This window comes from Entelurus aequoreus, linkage group LG02, assembly GCF_033978785.1.
Source record: "Entelurus aequoreus isolate RoL-2023_Sb linkage group LG02, RoL_Eaeq_v1.1, whole genome shotgun sequence".
NCBI classification, from domain to species: Eukaryota; Metazoa; Chordata; class Actinopteri; order Syngnathiformes; family Syngnathidae; genus Entelurus; species Entelurus aequoreus.
In genome coordinates, this window is record NC_084732.1 from 50,184,463 (window position 1) to 50,205,746 (window position 21,284).

A 21,284-nucleotide genomic window follows, 5' to 3' on the forward strand; every position below is an offset into this window, starting at 1 on the left:
ACTACTATTTTTCTCTCAAAGTAAAATTTTTATTAAATGATTACCATATTATTTATATTATTTACATTTTATGCCATGTTTTGTTTTGTTTTGTTATTGTCAATAGTGCTGTGTGTGAGTGAGTGAGTCTGTGTGTGTTTGTGTGTGTGTGTGTGTGTGCGTTTGTTACATACATATTCACATACATACATACACATGCACTTTTAACATACAAGTGTACACAATCATACTCCTACAAATACATACCCATATCACAAAACACAGCACATTACTAAAAATGTACCTATTTTTTTATAATAACAAAGTATGTATAGTCTGCTCCTCTTTCTCTCTGTTGTTGTTGCTTTTTGTCGTTGTGTCTATCTGTCTTATCTCCGCAATTTCCCCTTAAGTCTTCTTTTTCCTTCTTCTTTCTATTCTATTCCTAAATAGGGAAACAAGAACAAAAAAAGTTCAACTGACTATATGTTGTTGTCAGCAATGTTTACTAGAGTTGCGCAATATAGACAATATACGATATAAATGATATACATTTGTCTAAAGATAAAGCTTTTAATACTATTGTTATATTCTGGTAATGCATGTTGATGACACATTCTAGCTGTGTCCCACAAATTTGACAGCAACTCAACGCAATATAGCATTTTTGCTAAAGGCTAATGTCCCTCCACAGTGCAAAGGCACTTCTGTCAGCAATCCTCGCCTCCATGGTGGCAAATAAACAACGTTTCCCACAAGTATCATTATTACTGGAGGACGAGGAATAGCGAAACATGCCTAACTACACTCCGCAAAAGGAAATGGTAACCACAAGCTAGAGCTCTTGAATGTAAACAAAGGTGGGTGGAGATATACAAATATCGATAGCAACGATACCATGACTTTTCTTAATTTTATTTGCTATAGTATAGTTTCATTGTCATATTTTTATTACATGTTTTTTGTATATTCTTAATTTAGGTAACCAGGGACTGCAGATGGAAATGAGCTATTTAGCTATAATCTGGTGCAGAACATATCTGTCTTTGAGCTTAATGTATCTTAATGTGTATTGTCCCTTCAAATAAAGACTAAACTAAACTAAGTAATACAGTGATTAGATTTATATTTTTTTTTAGCACAAAATCTTTTTTGATTTTTGTTATTGTTTACAAACTTGGAAGATAATTCCCTGCACACAGGAAGACTTTAAGGGCAAACATAAGTAGATCAGGGCTATTCAACTACATAATGAAGAGGGCCGCAGTTTCAAGAGCCCAACGGCTCAGGGGCCGGACATCGAAATGTAGATGTTTCGTCAGAAAGTGCCTCCGCAGGTTATATTTCTTTGAGACTGTGTTCACTAAATTGCAAAGTAAACACATCGGTTTTCACACTGCACTGTCAATAAATTAATTATTCTGCCCTCACTACTGGTTTCCAGCGTGTCCAGATAGTTAAAAGCATGAAAAAAAATAAGCTCTAGTTTTTGTTGAGGATTGTTGTTCTTTCTTTTGAATTATTTTCCTTCTTTAGTTTTATTTCTTTACACTTCTTCCTTCATTTAGGTTTGCAAGACTAAAATGATAAACATAAAATAAACATTACAAAAGTATAACGTTCATTGTGTATTTTACATAAATAAAATAGTGTATATATTCACACAATAAACTACAAATGTTTACACATATAGAAATTACACAACATTCACACACCAAACATTGTATGTGACTTATCACTTGAAGCGTTTTCACCCTTTACTGGTCAAGTTTACCACTAAATGTATTAAAGGACAAATAACACGACCATGAATACATCACAAAGTCGGCAATTTCATTATAAAACAAACTAAATATATTTCTGCACAAATTATATCTACTTTAAAATGCTTGACCAACCTTGGTGATGAAGCTTACACGCTGCGATTTCTACCATTGTTGCTGTTTGTCTGCATCAATTTGTCCGCCGCTTAAACGGTCCGCCAGAAAATAATGACTTGAGCACTTGCTCGGGGTAGAACATTCATACTTTGTTGGCCAGTTGTTGTTAAAAGTTAGATTTTTGCAATTTATTTAGATTTTTTTACAGGGTTGATTGAGTAGTCTTCTTCTACTCACCCCACTGCTGCTTCACTGTGAGACATACGTCTCACTGTTGCCCTCTGCAGGGTGGTGGGAGTACTGCATACATCATCAACCCTTGTTTTAATGGTTTCATCAAGTGATGTTCGGGGAGCCAAATGAAAAGCTTTGGCGGGCCGGATATGGACCTGGAGTATATTCATATAGATTTGAGAAAATAATACAACCAGAAATTTTACCGCATACATCGGCAGCCAAATTAGGAGCTTTTGCATTATAATTTATTATACCAAATAATATATGGTGATATACCGTAAATGTACCCTTAACCCGCAAACAGAAGTCCTGCTTGGTCAATATCTTTATCGATCGCCACAACGTAATGCAGTAATAGACAATAAGACAATTACTGCACTTTAATACATGTAAAAAATGAATAAGACTTAATTTAACACTCAATATATAGAATACAGTGTTTCCCACACATTCATTTATTTGTGGCGGCCCACCACGAAAGAATTACGTCCGCCACAAATATATTTTTGTCCTGTCCAGCTTCTCAGGCAAATCATATAGTTGATGTAGATGCCCATATAGGCTGTTCAGATTTACTTTACAAAAGAGAAGTGTAGGATACTTCTCTTGTTGCCTTATTTGTATTTGACCACTACTGTTTTCTGTTTATTTGTTACTGACTGTGGCAGGACACCTCTGCCTCTGTTTCACTTTATGTTGGTGGTAAATAATATGGTTGTAGTAGTAGGCTAAAGTTAAATTATTTAGTATGCACTAATTAAAGGGGCAGAGCTTTAAGAGACATTTTAGCTTTTATATTTTATAAGATATATTTTTTTTAAGAACCACAATTAATAAATATATTTCAGTGAATAACTTATTGTTCAAATCTGTATATAAATATGTACATAAAGTGTTGTAATTATATTGTAAAATGGATTGATGGATGGATGGATGGATGGACGTTTAAAACCAAACTGTTATTATTAATTAGTAAGTATACATTTTTTTAGCCTTTTTAGAGAAAATCATATCATTGTAGTAAATTATGCAAATTACTCGATGATGTCATGGTGACCACGCCCATAGCCACGCCCCCACCGCCACAGGTATCTTGGCAGTTTATGGGAAACACTGGAATAATAAATAAATAAACAATAAAAATATATAGAATATGCTTTTAAAAATGTTTTTTAAATATGAGATGTAGTGACGCCGCAATATTTGAAGTGTGATGTAGCGAGAGAGAATTGTAAACTAAAGTCTCAGCTATCACAGTACACCAGTCATTTTCAAAGTATGTTGAGGGCCTCTAATGGAAGGGTGCCAGAAGACTTTGGAAAAGGTGCAGCAACTTTATTAAAATACAGAAAGACAGCATGGATGTCTTCAGGTATGTTAAGAAAGGAAACACGGGGTTGGGAAGAACAAGCGTATAGGGGAGGCCCCGGCATATTTGTGTTCTCTGAAGGGAGGCTCAAAGTCATATTTCATGCTGTTGTTTGGGCTAGGTATTAAAATAAATACCTGTACATGAATAATGTAGCATACGATTATTTATTCCTATTGCATCCCTATCAGACACAGTTTTTGTGTTGTTTTCCCTCGGTCCCAGCAAATTGTAACTGAACTGACAAAGTTGCCACTTGTATGTTAAACACTCCGCTCATGAATAATAAACTTCCAGTCTTCCTAATACACATGCACAAACAAGACAAGTAGACAAACAAACAAGTTATGTAACCATGTGTTGTGTACCATGTCACCATGACCTTGAAGTTGTGTTGGTAATGTGTACGTAAACTCTATGGTGCATTGGAAGCCACTGTCACACAGCGTTAAGACGATTACGATCATTCATATGCCAAAAGATGAGAAATGAAGGGAGAAATCACTTCCACCTGCTGTTAAAAGATGTTTATTACGTCTGTCAAGTGGTGACTTATTCCTCCAGTTTAACCCCAATCTGTCAGCAGGAGTGTCAACTGCTCAAGTTTTGTCATGAAATTGCTCCTTTATACACTCAATAAACCACAGGGATTAACAGATGATACCAGAAGGACTTTTCATTTTATTTCATTTCCTTTCTTATCTGAACATTTAAATGAACAATATAACATTATCTCCGACAAGGAGCTCATCTTCTCTCCCTTTTCCATTTTTGTAACAGAAAATGATAAGCGGTTATTAATTTTCTGAACAAATTAGTCACACACTTTTTTCTACTTTGATACAATTGATGTCTGATGTAAATGACAAATCGCAGGGATTCACCAATAGGTGTGTGATGTTGCCCTTCTTATATTGGCATTCCAAACCATTTGCCTTCAGGTTAGCGTCCTGACTGTTAATCACCTGTGAGGTACATTTAAATGCTCTCTGAGGTTGTCTTGTATCTTGAGCAGATGCTGCCAACGTTTCGCAGAGATGGTGTCTATTTGCATGCGCCACAAGCAGTAAGCCAGGGCTATTCAACTACATAATGAAGAGGGCCGCAGTTTCAAGAGCCCAAGGGATCAGTGGCCAGACATGGAAATGTGGCTGTTTCGTCAGAAAGAGCCTCCGCAGGTTATATTCCTTTGAGACTGTGTTTACGTAATTGCAAAGTAAACACATCGGTTTTCAAACTGCACTGTCAAGAAATTCATTATTCTGCCCTCACTACTCGTTTCCAGTGTGTCCAGATAATTAAAAGCATGAAGAAAAATAAGCTATTGTTTTTGTTGAGGATTGATGTTCTTTCTTTTGAATTATTTTCCTTCCTCAGTTTTATTTCTTTACACTTCTTCCTTCATTTAGGTTTGTAAGACTATAAATATAAACAAAATTATAACGTGCATTGTGTATTTTACATAAATAATGTCCATTAAATAAAATAGAAGGTCTAATGTTAATATATTCACACAATTAACTACAAATGTTTACACATATAGAAATTACACAACATTCACACCCCAAACAATGGGGCCCATTCAGCAACCGTTCTTTACAAAACATTTTATTCTTAGGCCCACTTACAAAGTTTTTAAGGAGATTTTTGTATTCACCAATGTTTTCTTAGCTGGAATTTGTTCGTAGGTAAGAACAAAATCTACGAGTGCTCCAGGGCACTCTTAGGGTGGCCTTTTTGTTCTTAAGTGTGACAAGTTCCCTTACTTCTATTGTCTAATGTTAAATTAATTAAGGCTGCAGCTAACGATTATTTTTCTATCGATTAATCTATAGATTATTTGTTTCGATTAATCGGTTAATCTATCGATTATTTTTTCGATTCATCTATAGATTATTTTTCCTTTTACCGATTATTTTTTTATTTAAAATGAAGATGAAAAAATAAATGTAGGCCTGTTTTTTCAAAAGGCATGGCTTTTATTTACAAAAAAAAAGAAGTATGGCCACTCAGTCAACATTGACAACAACATGACAAAATATTCTGTAGCAATGTAAACATTTAAAACTTTTAACATTTAACAAAATTAAAAGTAGCTTATTTGCTTTTTAATGTGCAAATATAAAAGTAAACATCCAGTGCAAATCTTAATATTCTGCAATAGTATAAGCATTTCAAAAGTAAAAGTATTGCTTATTTTGCTTTAAAATGTGCAAAAATAAAGATAAACATCCAATACAAAAAAGTGCAAAATGAAATATTCTGTAACAACAGTGTAAAGATTTCAACAAAAGTGAAAGTATTGCTTATTTGCTAAAATGTGCAAAAATAAAGATAAACATCCAATACAAAAAAGTGCCAATCTAAATATTCTGGAGCACTGTAAACATTAAGTATTGCTTTTAAAATGTGCAAAATAAACATCCAGTCCAACACAGTACACAATAACCAATTCTACTCATTCCAGTGAGTGTCTAACAGTTGTAATGAAGAAAGGTTAGCATGTCTACATGCTCTGCTTCTTTTCTTGTTTACAATATTCCCAGCAGCTGAAAATAGGCGCTCAGAAGGGGTCGATGTGGCTGGAACTGAGAGCTAATTACCGGTAGCCTTCACCTCAAGCCAGGACTGCGAGTGAGCTGAGCTCCAGTTTATACTCCTAGAAGGTCAACGGGCTCATAGTGATGTTACTAGTAGTTGACTGGGAGGTGTTTATTATCATTTGGGGAGAGTCTGCTGCCCGATGCTCACCTGCTAAACACCTATCTGCTCCACGCTGAAGCGCTGACTACATGCGCTCTGAATACGCACTGCTGATTGGCTGATAACGCTTTGTGTGTACCAATCAGATGGTTGTGTGGGTGGGACAATGCTGCGTGCTGAGACAGAGGCAGCCGCAGAAGGAGCAAAGCAGCTTGTTAACACTTTAGCAGCTAAAGTTAGCTATAGCTTAGAAACTCGTTCGGTACACCCCCGTACCGAACCGAAAGCCCCGTACCGAAACGGTTCAATACAAAACACTACACCCCTAGCAGATACAAATGACACATTCATGTTTTTGTGTAATGATGACAACGTATACTCGCGCGGACTATTGACTAGTTGATGGTTTTCTTTTCAAATGTTCGTTCATAGCCGTTGTGCTGCTATGATAGGCCATTTCCGCTCGACACAGTGTGCATACAACAACATTATTAGGCCGTGTATTGAAATACTCCCACACTTTTGACCACTTTTGGCGTGATTTTTTCCCCCTCGCTCGCACAGTCTGCTTTGCGCTCCGCCATGACGGTAGTGTGACGTAAATATGCGACGCGTCGACGCACAAAAACGGCGTCGACGTATTTATGTAACCGATGACGTCGACTATGTCGACGCGTCGTTTCAGCCTTAAAATTAATATCATAGATAGATAGATAGATAGATGGATAGGATATATATATATATATATATATATATATATATATATATATATATATATATATATATATATATATATATATATATATATATATATATATATATATATATATATATATATTCCGCCCGAATGCAGCTGAGATAGGCTCCAGCACCCCCCGCAACCCCGAAAGGGACAAGCGGTAGGAAATGGATGGATGGATATATATATATATACGGTATATATATATATATATATATATATATATCAGTGGCGTGTGGTGAGGTTAATGTCTGGTGAGGCACGACTGCATCATCACAGTCAGATTTACAAACATATGAACCTGCAGTGCACAGGTGTACCTAATGTTGTGTCCCTGCGGTCGTTCGCGGCTCCTGCAGCGCGAGCATTGTTGTTTTTGCACTTTTTGGCTTCTTGTTAAGTGACTTTTTTTGGGTGGATTCGGTCTTGCACGTGGAGGGTTTGGGTGTGGGCTTTGGTTGGTGTGGCCGCGGCGCTCCCGTCGGGCGGTGCATTCTGCGGCGGAGGTGCTTGGCACCAGAAGGCGGGGTTATGAGACGAGCCTCACACAGTGTGCCTTCACAGCAGAGTTTTATGAATGCTCAGCACTAAAAATACGTTACACACATACAGTTGTTGACAAAATACACTGTACATTATATACCTCAGCTAACTAAACTATGGAAATGTATAATATAATTCATATAGCAATACAGTCTCACTGCACAGCAGGCCAGCAGTTAGCCGAGTCATTGCGCACAATCCATGTTGAGGCACAACGCAGTGATGTGCCTCAACTGGCTGCTGATCACCGCACCGTCTTTTCTCAGTATTTGAACGGCAAATGTGAAAATAAAAATAAAAATAATCTAAAACTGGTGAAGTTAAATGGAAAATAACTTTAGTATAATCACTGGATACATATAACAATTTAATTTTTTTTTTTTTCTTTTTACTTTTTTTTTTCTTTCCATGATGGCAGGTGAGGCCGTGCCTCCCCTGCCTCTAGTGACGGCACGCCACTGATATATATATATATATATATATATATATATATATATATATATATATATATATATATATATATATATATATACACTACCGTTCAAAAGTTTGGGGTCACATTGAAATGTCCTTATTTTTGAAGGAAAAGCACTGTACTTTTCAATGAAGATAACTTTAAACTAGTCTTAACTTTAAAGAAATACACTCTATACATTGCTAATGTGGTAAATGACTATTCTAGCTGCAAATGTCTGGTTTTTGGTGCAATATCTACATAGGTGTATAGAGGCCCATTTCCAGCAACTACCACTCCAGTGTTGTAATGGTACAATGTGTTTGCTCATTGGCTCAGAAGGCTAATTGATGATTAGAAAACCCTTGTGCAATCATGTTCATACAACTGAAAACAGTTTAGCTCGTTACAGAAGCTACACAACTGACCTTCCTTTGAGCAGATTGAGTTTCTGGAGCATCACATTTGTGGGGTCAATTAAACACTCAAAATGGCCAGAAAAAGAGAACTTTCATCTGAAACTCGACAGTCTATTCTTGTTTTTAGAAATGAAGGCTATTCCACAAAATTGTTTGGGTGACCCCAAACTTTTTAACGGTAGTGTATATATATATATATATATATATATATATATATATATATATATATATATATATATATATATATATATATATATATATATATATATGTATGTATATATATATATATATATATATATATATATATATATATATATATATATATATATATGTATGTATATATATATATATATATATATATATATATATATATATATATATATATATATATATATATATATATATATATATATATATATATATATAGATAGATAGATAGATATAGATAAGACAGACAAATGAGCAATATATGGACATATAGACATTTCAATATACCATGTGCACACACACACACACGCTCGCACGCACACACACACACACACACACACACGCATGCACACACACGCATACGCACACAATCATCAATTACCGGGGCGTTGATTTATTGATTGGTGACTCTTTAAAAGACTCAACTTACACAATGGCAATACTTTTGCTGGTACTGCAAGATGCCACAGATCGTGCCTTGTGGAGGGAGCGCATATTTCACGACCATGTAGACCTGTTTGCCCAAAGTGATTAATATTTATTTGAACGCTTTAGGCTACCTCAGCTGTCCCCCCTTTCCTAAACTTACGTTTTGACATTATGTATTTCCCCCGTGGGATAATATGAATTTCTCTTCTGTAATCTGTTTGTGTTTTCTCCGTGTGTTTGATGTTCGGCTTTTTCGCCGGAATTGTGCCCTTATATGGGGAATTAAGGGTGTTTACCTATGTAAATTACGGAATTAAGGGTGTTTACATATGCATATTGGGGAAACAAGGGCGTGTTTATATGCAAAATATGATAGACACGCACGCGCTAACCATTTGGCATTCTGCAACTTATGAACAGCAGGTGGGAATAATTTGGCCATTTAAAAGTTAAAAGTTAAAGTGCTAATGACAAGAACACCTCATGAATTTGAATGGACTCCTCTTAGGAAATCACTTAGGAAGAAAGATAAGAGGAAAAGTTAGGAACTTATTGCTGAATGGGGCCCATTGTGTGTGACTTATCACTTGTAGCGTCGTCGTCCTCTACGGGTCAAATTTAGCACTACATGTATTAAACGAGGCTTGATCGTTACTCAACACGACCACGACTACAAAAGACATCACCAAGTCAGCAATTTCAATACAAAACAAACTACATATATTTATGCACAAATTATATCTACCGTATTTTTCGGACTATAAGTCGCAGTTTTTTTCATAGTTTGGCCGGGGGTGCGACTTATACTCAGAAGCGACTTATGTGTGAAATTATTAACACATTAGCGTAAAATATCAAATAATATTATTTAGCTCATTCACGTAAGAGACTAGACGTATAAGATTTCATCGGATTTAGCGATTAGGAGTGACAGATTGTTTGGTTAAATGTATAGCATGTTCTATATGTTAAAGTTAAAGTTCTAATGATTGTCACACACACACTAGGTGTGGTGAAATTTGTCCTTTGCATTCGACCCATCGCCTTGATCATTTTTGGTGATTTAACCCCCAATTCCAACCCTTGATACTGAGTGCCAAGCAGGGAGGTAATGGGTCCCATTTTTATAGTCTTTGGTATGACCCGGCCAGGGTTTGAACTCACAACTTACCGATCTCAAGGCGGACACTCTAACCACTAGGCCACTGAGTAGGTATGTTATAGTTATTTGAATGACTCTTACCATAATATGTTACGTTAACATACCAGGCACGCTCTCAGTTGGTTATTTATGCGTCATATAACGTACACTTATTCAGCCTGTTGTTCACTATTTTTTATTTTATTTTAAATTGCCTTTAAAATGTCTATTCTTGGTGTTGGGTTTTATCAAATAAATTTCCCCCAAAAATGCGACTTATACTCCAGTGCGACTTATATATGTTTTATTCCTTATTTATTATGCATTTCCGGCAGGTGCAACTTATACTCCGGTGCGACTTATACTCCGAAGAATACGGTACTTACAAATGCTTGACCAAGTTTGGTGATGAAGCTTACATGCTGCGATTTCTACCATTGTTGCTGCTTGTCTGGATCAATTTGTCCGTCGCTTGAAAGGTCTGCCAGATAATAATTAATTGAGCTGCTAAAAGTCAGAATTTTGCGATTTATTTAGATTTTTTTTCTAGGGTTGAATGAGTAGTCTTCTTCTACTTAACCCACTGCTGCCAAATGAAAAGCTTTGGCAGGCCGGATGTGGACCGTGGACCGCCAGTTGAGTAGGCCTGCGGTAGGCATTAGAGTTTCCTTTTCTGCCTTAAACATGCACACTTGTTAAACATCTGCATGCTGCACTACTAGAAGGCTAAATTAAAAAAAAAATAATACAGCAGAACCAACAAGGATTTGAACCGACATTTAATGGCGTTTTCCTCAACCTTGTGTCCTGCCTCTACACAGATTTAAGGATTTTTTTTCATGTTTAATTTAAAAAAAAACTCAACAAACAATAAATGGCTGTTTGCAACATTTACACAGACACTTAAAGGACGCTAACTTTCCAATGTATACGTGTTGACGAGACAGGGTGAGTTACAGCCGTAAACACCAATAACTTTTTTGTGCCGGAAAAAGGATTGTTTACGTAAACTTAATAATTGTGAAAAATGTAGGCGACTTTTAAACTAGTGTTCTGTTAAACCACTAATGGCTAAATTAGCCGGTAAGCTAGCCGGTGGTCTTCTTATTTTTTGTTTTGAAAAATATAACTGTGAGCGAGTTGCAAACAGCCCCTTTAAGTAGCGATCAAAACTAAACAATGCTTGATAATGAAAAAAAACAAAACCTGATAAAAGTGACAACAGCCTACGGTTATTATAAAGGAGTTCATTTAAGACATACTCAGGGACGGCGCTACGCCGGGGATATGGGGTCTATAGCCTTGTCAGAAATCTATTCAGCCACAGTTGAGCCCTCCCAGTGGTTTAGGGCCTGGTTATGCTAAACCAGCTTTTCTTACCTATTGGTGCCTGCTGTTGTGTATTGAGGATCTGCATAAGCCCAGAAAATTTGAAGTCAAATCGTGGAGGCGTCGTTTGGAATTGGCCTCATTTGTGATGTCCCATTGTTGACGTCAGCGGATTATCGATATGTGGTAGAAATATATCCCTGAGGTGTGGATGTTTCCTAACCTCCTTGAAACATGCTGTGGTCCAGCCACTAATAAAAAAGAATAACTTTGACCCCAATATTTTTATCAAATTTTAGACCAATCTCAAAGTTGTCATTTTTATCCAAGGTCCTAGAGAAGGCTTTTGATTGATTGATTGAGAAGTTTATTGACATCTTAAAGAATTGAATCCATGTAAGGCTGTTTATGATCAACTTCTTTCTTATCTTAACTCAAATGATATTGGGGAACATTTTCAGTCTGGTTTTAAATCACAACATATCACAGAAACTGCCCTTTTAAGAGTTTTTAATGACATACTTTTAGCTGTGGACTCAGGTCAACCTGCAGTTCTTGTGCTTTTAGATTTGACTGCTGCTTTTAATACGGCAGACCACAGCATTATTTTAACTCGCCTTGAGTCTCTCAAATGATACCAGTCATTTTTGACCAGCAGGAGTTTTTCTGTAAACATAGGCCAATACTCCTCCTCTGAGTCTGCCCTTAAATATGGTGTACCCCAAGGTTCAATTTTAGCACTTGTCTTATTTTCTTTATATATGCTTTCCCTGAGTGCTGTTTTTAAAAAGCACAATGTTTCTTTTCACTGTTTCTGCTGTTTTGCCTGTAACAGTAAGCAATACCCATGTTGCCATGACTACTCTGCAGAACTGTTTGCATGATGTACAAAAATGCTTGGGGGCCAATCTTTTTATACTTAAACAAAAATAAAACACAAATTGTCGTATTTGGTCAAACAAACCGGCTGCAAGGTCATGGCAGTGCTATTGGTTCTCTGTCCTCATATTGCCACACATCAGCAAGGAGCCTTGGAGTCACTTTTGACAGCTTGCTTAAGCTGGACAAACAAATGAGCTCTGTTATTGAATCTAGCTTCTTTCAGGTAAGACTCCTTGCAAAAATAAAACAGTATCTTCCACAGGCTGACTTTGAAAGAGCCATCCATGCATTTGTGACGTCATGCCTGGATTACTGTAATTCGTAGTATGTAGGCCTGGATCAGGGCTCTCTCCAGCGGCTGCAGCGCTTGCAGAATTCTGCTGCTCGTTTAACCAAAACCAAACGACGTGAGCACATAACCCCTGTACTGGCCTCCCTTCATTGGCTCCCAAGTTCTTTTAGACGTCATTTTAAAATGTTACTTGTTTTTAAATGCTTACACCAAGAAGCCCCACCCTATTTTATTGAGCTTCTGCAGCATTATTGTCCCAGCAGGACCCTGAGGCCTTCAGACCAGCTCCTACTGGCTGTCCCAAAAACTAGGCTAAAAACCAGAGGAGATAGAGCATCTCAGTGGCAGGGCCCAGACTGTGGAACAACCTTCCAATATCTATTAGTTCCTCCCAGTCTCTGAGCCAATTTAAATCTAGGTTAAAAAAGTATTTTTACTCCCTGGCGTTTGGCAGGATATCTTGGTTGTTTTTATTTCTTGTTTTATCCTTTTTGATTTATTACATTTTAGTATTTTAGGTGATATATTCTGCACTTCTTTTAAGGTATATTTTACTATTGTATTTTATTCATCCTTCCGTGTTACCATGTAAATGTGCCCCTTTTCTTGTTGCAAATTGTTTCTTATGTGTGTACAGCACTTTGGCCAACTGGGGTTGTTTTTGAATGTGCTATAGAAATAAACTGAACTGAACTGAGAAATGGATAATAAGACCGCCAATCGTCTCCGTGTGTCCATCTTTGCTAAGCCTATCACCAGGCTGAGTCCATCTTTTTTGTGTCCAATCCCGCAACCGGACTGCGGGTGCACTTTGTAGCCAAATAGGCCTAACATGAATTTTCCTACTAAAAATTTCTTAAGTTATTATGTTGTGATCCAAAACAATATTGCCTAATGCACAGTTGTCTTTTTCCATTAATTATGCATATGGATAAAGACACTTGTTGCATTTTGGATGTACTGTTTGGTTATGAGCACTATACTTGCCAACCATGAGACCTCCAAATTCAGGAGATTTGGGGGGAGGGTGTTGAGGTGGGCGGGGTCGGGGTGGGCGGTTAAAGGGGGAGGAGTATATTTATAGCTAGAATTCACTGAAATTCAAGTATTTCTTATATATATGTATATGTACACTGCTCAAAAAAATGAAAAGAACCCTTTGAAAACACATAAGATTTCAATGATGAAAAAAAAAATGTTGGATATCTATACTGATATGGACAGTTTAATGTCTCAGGAACAAAAGGATGCCACATCTTTTGATGGAAATAAAAGTTTTCAGCCTACAGAGGGCTCAGTATATAGACACCCCAAAAATCAAAGTGAAAAAATTATGTGGCAGGCTCGCCCATTTTGCCTAAATTCAATTTCTGCCACTCAAAATTATTTTCAATATCTTGTGTGGCCCCCATGTGCTTGTATGCATGCTTGGCAACGTCGCGGCATGCTCCTAATGAGACGACGGATGGTGTCTTGTGGGATGTCCTCCCAGATCTGTCTAAGGGCATCAGTGAGCTCCTGTAAAGTCTGAGGAGCAACCTGGCGGCGTCTGATGGACCGAAACATTATGCCCCAGAGGTGTTCTATCGGGTTTAGATCAGGTGATTGTGAGGGCCATTCAGTTGTGTCAATTCCTTCATCCTCCAGATACTGTATGCATACTCTTGCCACATGAGGCCGGGCATTGTCATGGACCAGGAGGAACCCAGGACCTACTGCACCAGCGTAGGGTCTGACCATGGGTGTAAGGATTTCATCCTGATACCTAATGGCAGTCAGACTGCCGTTCTCTAGCCTGTAGAGGTCTGTTTGTCCCTCCATGGAAATGCCTCCCCAGACCATCACTGACCCACCACCGAACGGGTCATGCTGAATTATGTTGCAGGCAGCATAGCGCTCTCCTTGGCTTCTCCAGACCCTTTCACGTCTATCACAGGTGCTCAGGGTAAACCTGCTCTCATCTGTGAAAAGCACAGGGCGCCAGTGGCGGACTTGCCAATTCTGGTATTCTATGGCAAATGCCAATCGAGCTCCACGGTTCTGAGCAGTGAGCACATGGCACACTACAGGACGTCGTGTCTGTTTCTGACTGTTTGGGCAGAGACATTCACACCAGTTGGTGGTCATTCTGTAGGGCTCGGGCAGTGCTCAACCTGTTCCTCCTTGCACAAAGCAGCAGATATCGGTCCTGCTAATGGGATGAGGACCGTCTACGGCCCGGTCCAGCTCTCCTAGAGTAACTGTCTGTCTCCTGGAATCTCCTCCATGCTCTGGAGGTTGTACTGGGAGACACATCAAATCTTCTTGCAACAGCACGCATGGATGTGCCATCCTGGAGGAGTAGGACAATCTTCGCAACTTCAGGAGGATTAAGAAATCGCCTCATGCTCCCAGTCGTGATAATGACTCTAGCTAAAGCCAACACTTGTGGAAAAACAGTTAAAAAAAGATCAAGAGGGAGGAACTTGAAATGTCCTCCACCTGCAAAACCAGTCCTGTTTTGGGGGCCATCTCGTTGTTGCCCCTCTAGTGCACCCGTTGTTAATTCCATCAACACCAATGCAGCTGAAAGCCACCAATGAACATAAGTGTGGAAAATGTTCTCTTTTTCTTCTTATTCTTTTAGAATTCTCAGTTTTTAGAGACTTAAAACTGAGTTAGCTGTTGATGGAAAGTTGTGCTACACAACACAGTGCAAACCATAGAGAAACAATATACATTTGGCCTACGATATACGTTTTAATTTAGAATGCAAGTTGGTGACAAAAGACATACAACGATAAACAGTATTAATAACTGTATTAAAACACCCGAATGTTGGTATTATAGGTGATAGAAAAAACGTGATTGATAAACACACTTAATAAATTTACTGACTGACTGGGCTAGCTTGCTAGCTTGAATGCTAACATGAACATAGGAGATTTTATCATTAGCCTGTGGGTTCAATGTGCACAGCTAAATAACTTAGTTGCTCAAACAGAAATGTCACGATCGGGTCGCATGTTACTGCGTGGTCGTTCTCCCAGGATGCAGACGGAAAACTCCGGACAAAGCGTGCAGGTAGGATATGATTTAATGTCCATAAATCATTCAATGAAATACAAACATAAAGGAAACAAACAAAAGGGATGCGTGCCGATCGCACGGGGAAATAATGCGAGACTTAGCACAGGAATCTAGAACAAGGAAACAGGAATAAACTAACATAGCTGTTGCATACAGCATACAAGGAGGCCAGACAGTGTGTGTCGAATAACGTGAATAAGTAGCTCTCTGATTAGTGCCCGGCAGCAGGTGAGGGTGCCGAACACTAATCAGAGGCAAGTGAAACTAATCAGCACCCATGGTCACTAAAACAAGCCCAGGGGTGCACAAAATAGGAACTGAGGGAGTCCAAAACTAAACAGACAAGAAATCTGTTATTATAAGTTTAGATTGGGGTATGTTGTCTCTTAATGAATAAATATGTTAATTTTAGCATGTACGTAATCTAGCTAGCAGGGCAGCAGAGGGTTTAGTGCGTCCGCCTCACAATACGAAGGTCCTGGGATTGATCCTGCGCTCGGGATCTTTCTGTGTGGAGTTTGCATGTTCTCCCCGTGACTGCGTGGGTTCCCTCCGGGTACTCCGGCTTCCTCCCACGTCCAAAGACATGCACCTGGGGATAGGCTGATTGGCAACACTAAATTGGCCCTAGTGTGTGAATGTGAGTGTGAATGTTGTCTGTCTATCTGTGTTGGCCCTGTGATAAGGTGGCAACTTGTCCAGAATGTACCCCGCCTTCCGCCCGAATGCAGCTGAGATAGGCTCCAGCGACCTCAAAAGGGACAAGCAGTAGAAAGCGGTTTTACGATCATTTTGATTTAAAACGGTAATACTAACCATCCGGAGCTTATTGTTACGTTCATGTGAGAAAGTAAATTATTTGTACCCTTTAACTGATGTCTAGCCAACTGCGTTAGAGTAGAGAATAACCAGTCATAAACAGGAAATAAGGAAGTAGAATAATAGTCCAAAAAGAGAATAATAACAATAATAACAAACAAAAAAACACTGAAAGTACACAGCCACAATACGTCAGCAGCCAAAGGAGGAAAAAATTGTAACCTTTACGGTTGATTGTATTATAATTGTAATGCTCTAGAATATATTGTAATTGCAAGAGGCAGCAATGTATATTGCAACATGCCATCTCTCCCATCACTGATGGAAAACCAAAATGCGTTAGAAAGATATCATACATATCTTTTAAACTTGTTGGATGTGGCCTAAAGCAACTCAGGCTTAGCACAGCAACGTCGTGCTCATTTCCAACCCTTCACGTTCCAGCTGTAGAAGCACCACAGTTTCTCAAAGTGAAGTTGACGCGCACATAAAACGATCAGACGTACGTGCTGGGAGTATTGCATTTCATTCCCTTCTGGAAGTCAAAGTGTGGGACCAGCTGCAGAAGCAAACCACCGGCTGCTTGTAGAGGTTAAACCTTTTGTTCAAGGGCCCTTAAGCTTGCCGTCAAGAGTATGAACTCCTGTCTGTGCTTCATCTGATTACAGTGAGAAGACATTTATCACGGTGGATGTATTACTGTATTCCTTACCTATTCCCCATGTGCACAGATTGGCGGTGTAGACAAATGTTTATGTTATTTGTCTCCTTGTGTCTCAGAGGCTCCAGGCCGGGGGGAAGATGAGCAGGCGGACACGTCCTTCTCTGACTCCTCTATTTTTGCTCACTGGGGTCAGGAGCTCAGCGCTGACAATCGACGGGTGGCGCTCAAGATGTTCCAGTACTACGGCTACAACAGCTACCTCAGTGACCGTCTCCCTTTAGACCGACCAATACCAGATCTCAGGCCTTCTGGGTAAGAAGCAGCTTGAATATATTGTTTAATACAGTGTTTTTCAACCACTGTGCCGCGGCACAGTAGTGTGCCGTGAGATACAGTCTGGTGTGCCGTGGGAGATTATCTAATTTCACCTATTTGGGTTAAAAATATTTTTTGCAAACTAGTAATTATATTCTGCAAATTATGTGTTGTTGTTGAGTGTCGCTGCTGTCTAGAGCTCGGCAGAGTAACCGTGTAATACTCCTCCATATCAGTAGGTGGCAGCCGGTAGCTAATTGCTCTGTAGATGTCGAAAACAGCGGGAGGCAGTGTGCAGGTGAAAAGGTGTCTAATGCTAACACCAAAAATAAACAAATGGTGTGTGCCCCTAAGAAAAGGCATTGAAGCTTAGGGAAGGCTATGCAGAACGAAACTAAAACTGAACTGGCTACAAAGTAAACAAAAACAGAATGCTGGACGACAGCAAAGACTTACTGTGGAGCAAAGACGGCGTCCACAATGTACATCTGAACATGACATGACAATCAACAATGTCCCCACCAAGAAGGATAAAAACAACTGAAATATTGTTGATTGCGAAAACAAAGTAGATACGGGAAATATCGCTCAAAGGGAGACATGAAACTGCTACAGGAAAATACCAAAAAAAGAGAAAAAGCCACCAAAATAGGAGCGCAAGACAAGAACTAAAACACTACACACAGGAAAACAGCAAAAAACTCCAAATAAGTCACGGCGTGATGTGACAAGTCGTGACAGTACACCTACTTTAAGACAAGAGCTATATTGATGCATGCTTGGTTATGGTTTAAAGTTATATCCAACAATTGCGACAACAACTTTTTACTGTCAACTGAGTTTCATTTTTTTATGATTTTTGCTGGTGGTGTGCCTCTGGATTTTTTCAACGCAAAAAATGTGCCTTGGCTCAAAAAAGGTTGAAAAACACTGGTTTAATACACACTTAATTGTCATTTTGCAGATTATTCAAATACCGTATTTTCCGCACTATAAAGCGCACCGGATTATAAGGCGCACCTTTAATCAATGGCATATTTCAAAACTTTGTTCATATATAAGGCGCACCGGATTATAAGGCGCACCTACGCATCCATTAGATGGAGCTGCGCTAAAGGGAATGTCAACAAAACAGTCAGATAGGTCAGTCAAACTTTATTAATAGATTACAAACCAGCATTTTGACAACTCTGTTCACTCCCAAAATTGAATTTAATTGAATTTAATTATATTTATATAGCGCTTTTTCTTTAGTGACTCAAAGCGCTTTACATAGGGAAACCCAATATCTAAATTACATTTAAACCAGTGTGGGTGGCACTGGGAGCAGGTGGGTAAAGTGTCTTGCCCAAGGACACAACGGCAATGACCAGGATGGCGGAAGCGGGGATCGAACCTGGAACCCTCAAGTTGCTGGCACGGCCACTCTACCAACCGAGCTATACCGCTATAAATGAATAAACAGCTGTTTTATTATTTTCCCCGAGGTGAAGTCAGTGACGTGGTGTTTTGTTTATCTTTTAACAACAGCAAGGTATAACATGTAGTGCAACATTTATATCACATAGTAGAGGGGAACTTTTCCCTGATTCAATAAACACGTAAAAAACAGTGATACTGTTACGGTAAATCAAACGTTAGTGCAATCACAATATAGTAACACTCGAAATAGTGCAGAGCAATAACAATATATCAATAACTCAACGTTGCTCAAACGTTAATGTCACACAACACAACACACAAAATAAACATGTAAAGCTCACTTTATGAAGTTATTCCTCATCCACGAATCCCTCAAACTCTTCTTCTTCAGTGTCCGAAATAAACAGTTGGGCGAATACGGCATCCAACATGCCCGGCTCCGACTCATTAATCGAGTCAGTGTCGCTGCTGCTCTATTCCCGTGTTCTACTGCGTGACTGATCGTCTTAAGTTTAAACTCTGCGTCGTAAGCGTGTCTCTTAATAGGAGCCATTTTAGGGTCTTTACATAAACAAACAAATGGAAATCAAAACGGCACGCCTCGCGCAGTCATATATCCCAGCATGCACCGCTCGCTTCTTCTTCTACGGGGGCGGATGCAGTTGGTATTGCTATTGCAACTGTTTTGTCGAATATCCATCCATTTTCTACCGCTTATTCCCTTCGAATCTATCGAATATTAATTCTTCAAAAGATGAACGGAGAACGGTTTTGAAGGCATTTATTAACTTTTCGCTCTGTCGTTATCCAATATGTCGGCTGTTCTGTTTTGGATTTCCCACTCACATCGAAATCAGCGTCACGGGTTGATTTCGATGTGAGTGGTTGAAGTAGCACGTCATTCAAGATAACGGACAAGTGGTTTATCCAATCACATACAATGATTTTTTTACAAGGCCCTGCCTTCTGAAATACATCTCCTATTGAGAAGTCCCAGATCCTTGTGTGGAGCTCAGCAAACTACAAGGATCTGGCGAGAGTCAGGTTACGCGCTTCCTGCATGTACGTGTTGACGAGACATGGTGCGTGACATGCCTGATCGCCAAACAAATTCCTTGGGCCGACATGTTTTTTATGTAATATAATTAATAATTGTGAAAAATATAGACATTTAGAAATATATGTGTTCTGTTTAACCACTAATGGCAACAACAGCTAGCCGGTGATGTTCTTGATGTATTTGTTGCTTAGTAAAATGTAAATGTGAGCCAAACGCCCTTTTAACAGACCTCATACACACCAGCTCTGCCAGAGAATAAGAAGTCATAGCAGAAGGACTCAGCGTGGTTAACTTAGCGACTTTGTTGCTATAGTTACCGTAGTATTGGAATGTAGGGCGCAGGATTATAAGGCACACTGTCCATGAGCGGGTTTATTCAGGTCTTTATTCAAAAAGGCGCATTAATAGGGTCATACTATGATATATATATTTTTTTTACATTTAAAACACTTCCATGTGAAACTTGTACTGGTGGCTCTTTGGTCAAAATTGTGAATAGATTATGTTTTACAGAATGTCTTCAAGAGCATCTTCTCGCCGCCATCTTTGTTGTACCCATAGTATTTAGCGCTTCCACAGCGAGTCTACTGACAGATATAAGTTAGGACTGTACACTATTTATGTTAGAAATGGCAACAGTGGAGGATGAATGCCCCACAACAAGAAAATAAAGGATCTTATTTACTATGGTGTCGGCTCGGACTACAATGGTGGAAGTGCACAAATTTTCAGGACCTATGTAGTTTCCAAATACACATCAGCAAGTAGCAAAAGGTAAGAAAAGTCGTATAATGTCTCCTAATAGGTGCCATTTGTGGGTCTTTTTACCATAAAAATACCCGTATGTTGAAGCAAACTAGGTCTGATTACGTAGCCGTGATGTTCCAAGTTCCATCAAGCGGTTCAAGTTCCTGACCAAAGTCGTACTAAAACATTTAGACAGATTTTTGAGCGCTGTGTGTAATGTTCTGTATTCTCAATGAAACATTGAAGTTTTGGTGTCGATTGCAAACGTCATCTTGTAGTCCGAATTGGGGGTTAAATCACCAAAATGTATTACAGGGCGCGGCCACCGCTGCTGCCCACTGCTCCCCTCACCTCCCAGGGGGTGATCAAGGGTGATGGGTCAAATGCAGAGAATAATTTTGCCGCACCCAGTGTGTGTGTGACAATCATTGGTACTTTAACTTTAACTTAACATGTATCTCTTATGTGTGACTGCCCTCTACTGGTCACACTTATCATTATACAATTGCTTTGCGTTAGCAAAACTACAATTAATCCATAAGTTAGGGGCAGCGGGTTGTAAGGCGCACTGTCGATTTTTGAAAA

At 38.9% G+C, this 21,284-nt stretch overlaps 1 protein-coding gene across 1 annotated transcript in view; it reads left to right on the top strand.

The window, feature by feature from the left end:
* Positions 1-21,284, top strand: part of galnt18b (UDP-N-acetyl-alpha-D-galactosamine:polypeptide N-acetylgalactosaminyltransferase 18b) — a 280,229-nt gene that overhangs the window by 105,286 nt on the left and 153,659 nt on the right. The window contains 1 exon segment of the mRNA XM_062028599.1: positions 17,272-17,467. Coding sequence (XP_061884583.1) covers positions 17,272-17,467 — 196 coding nt within the window.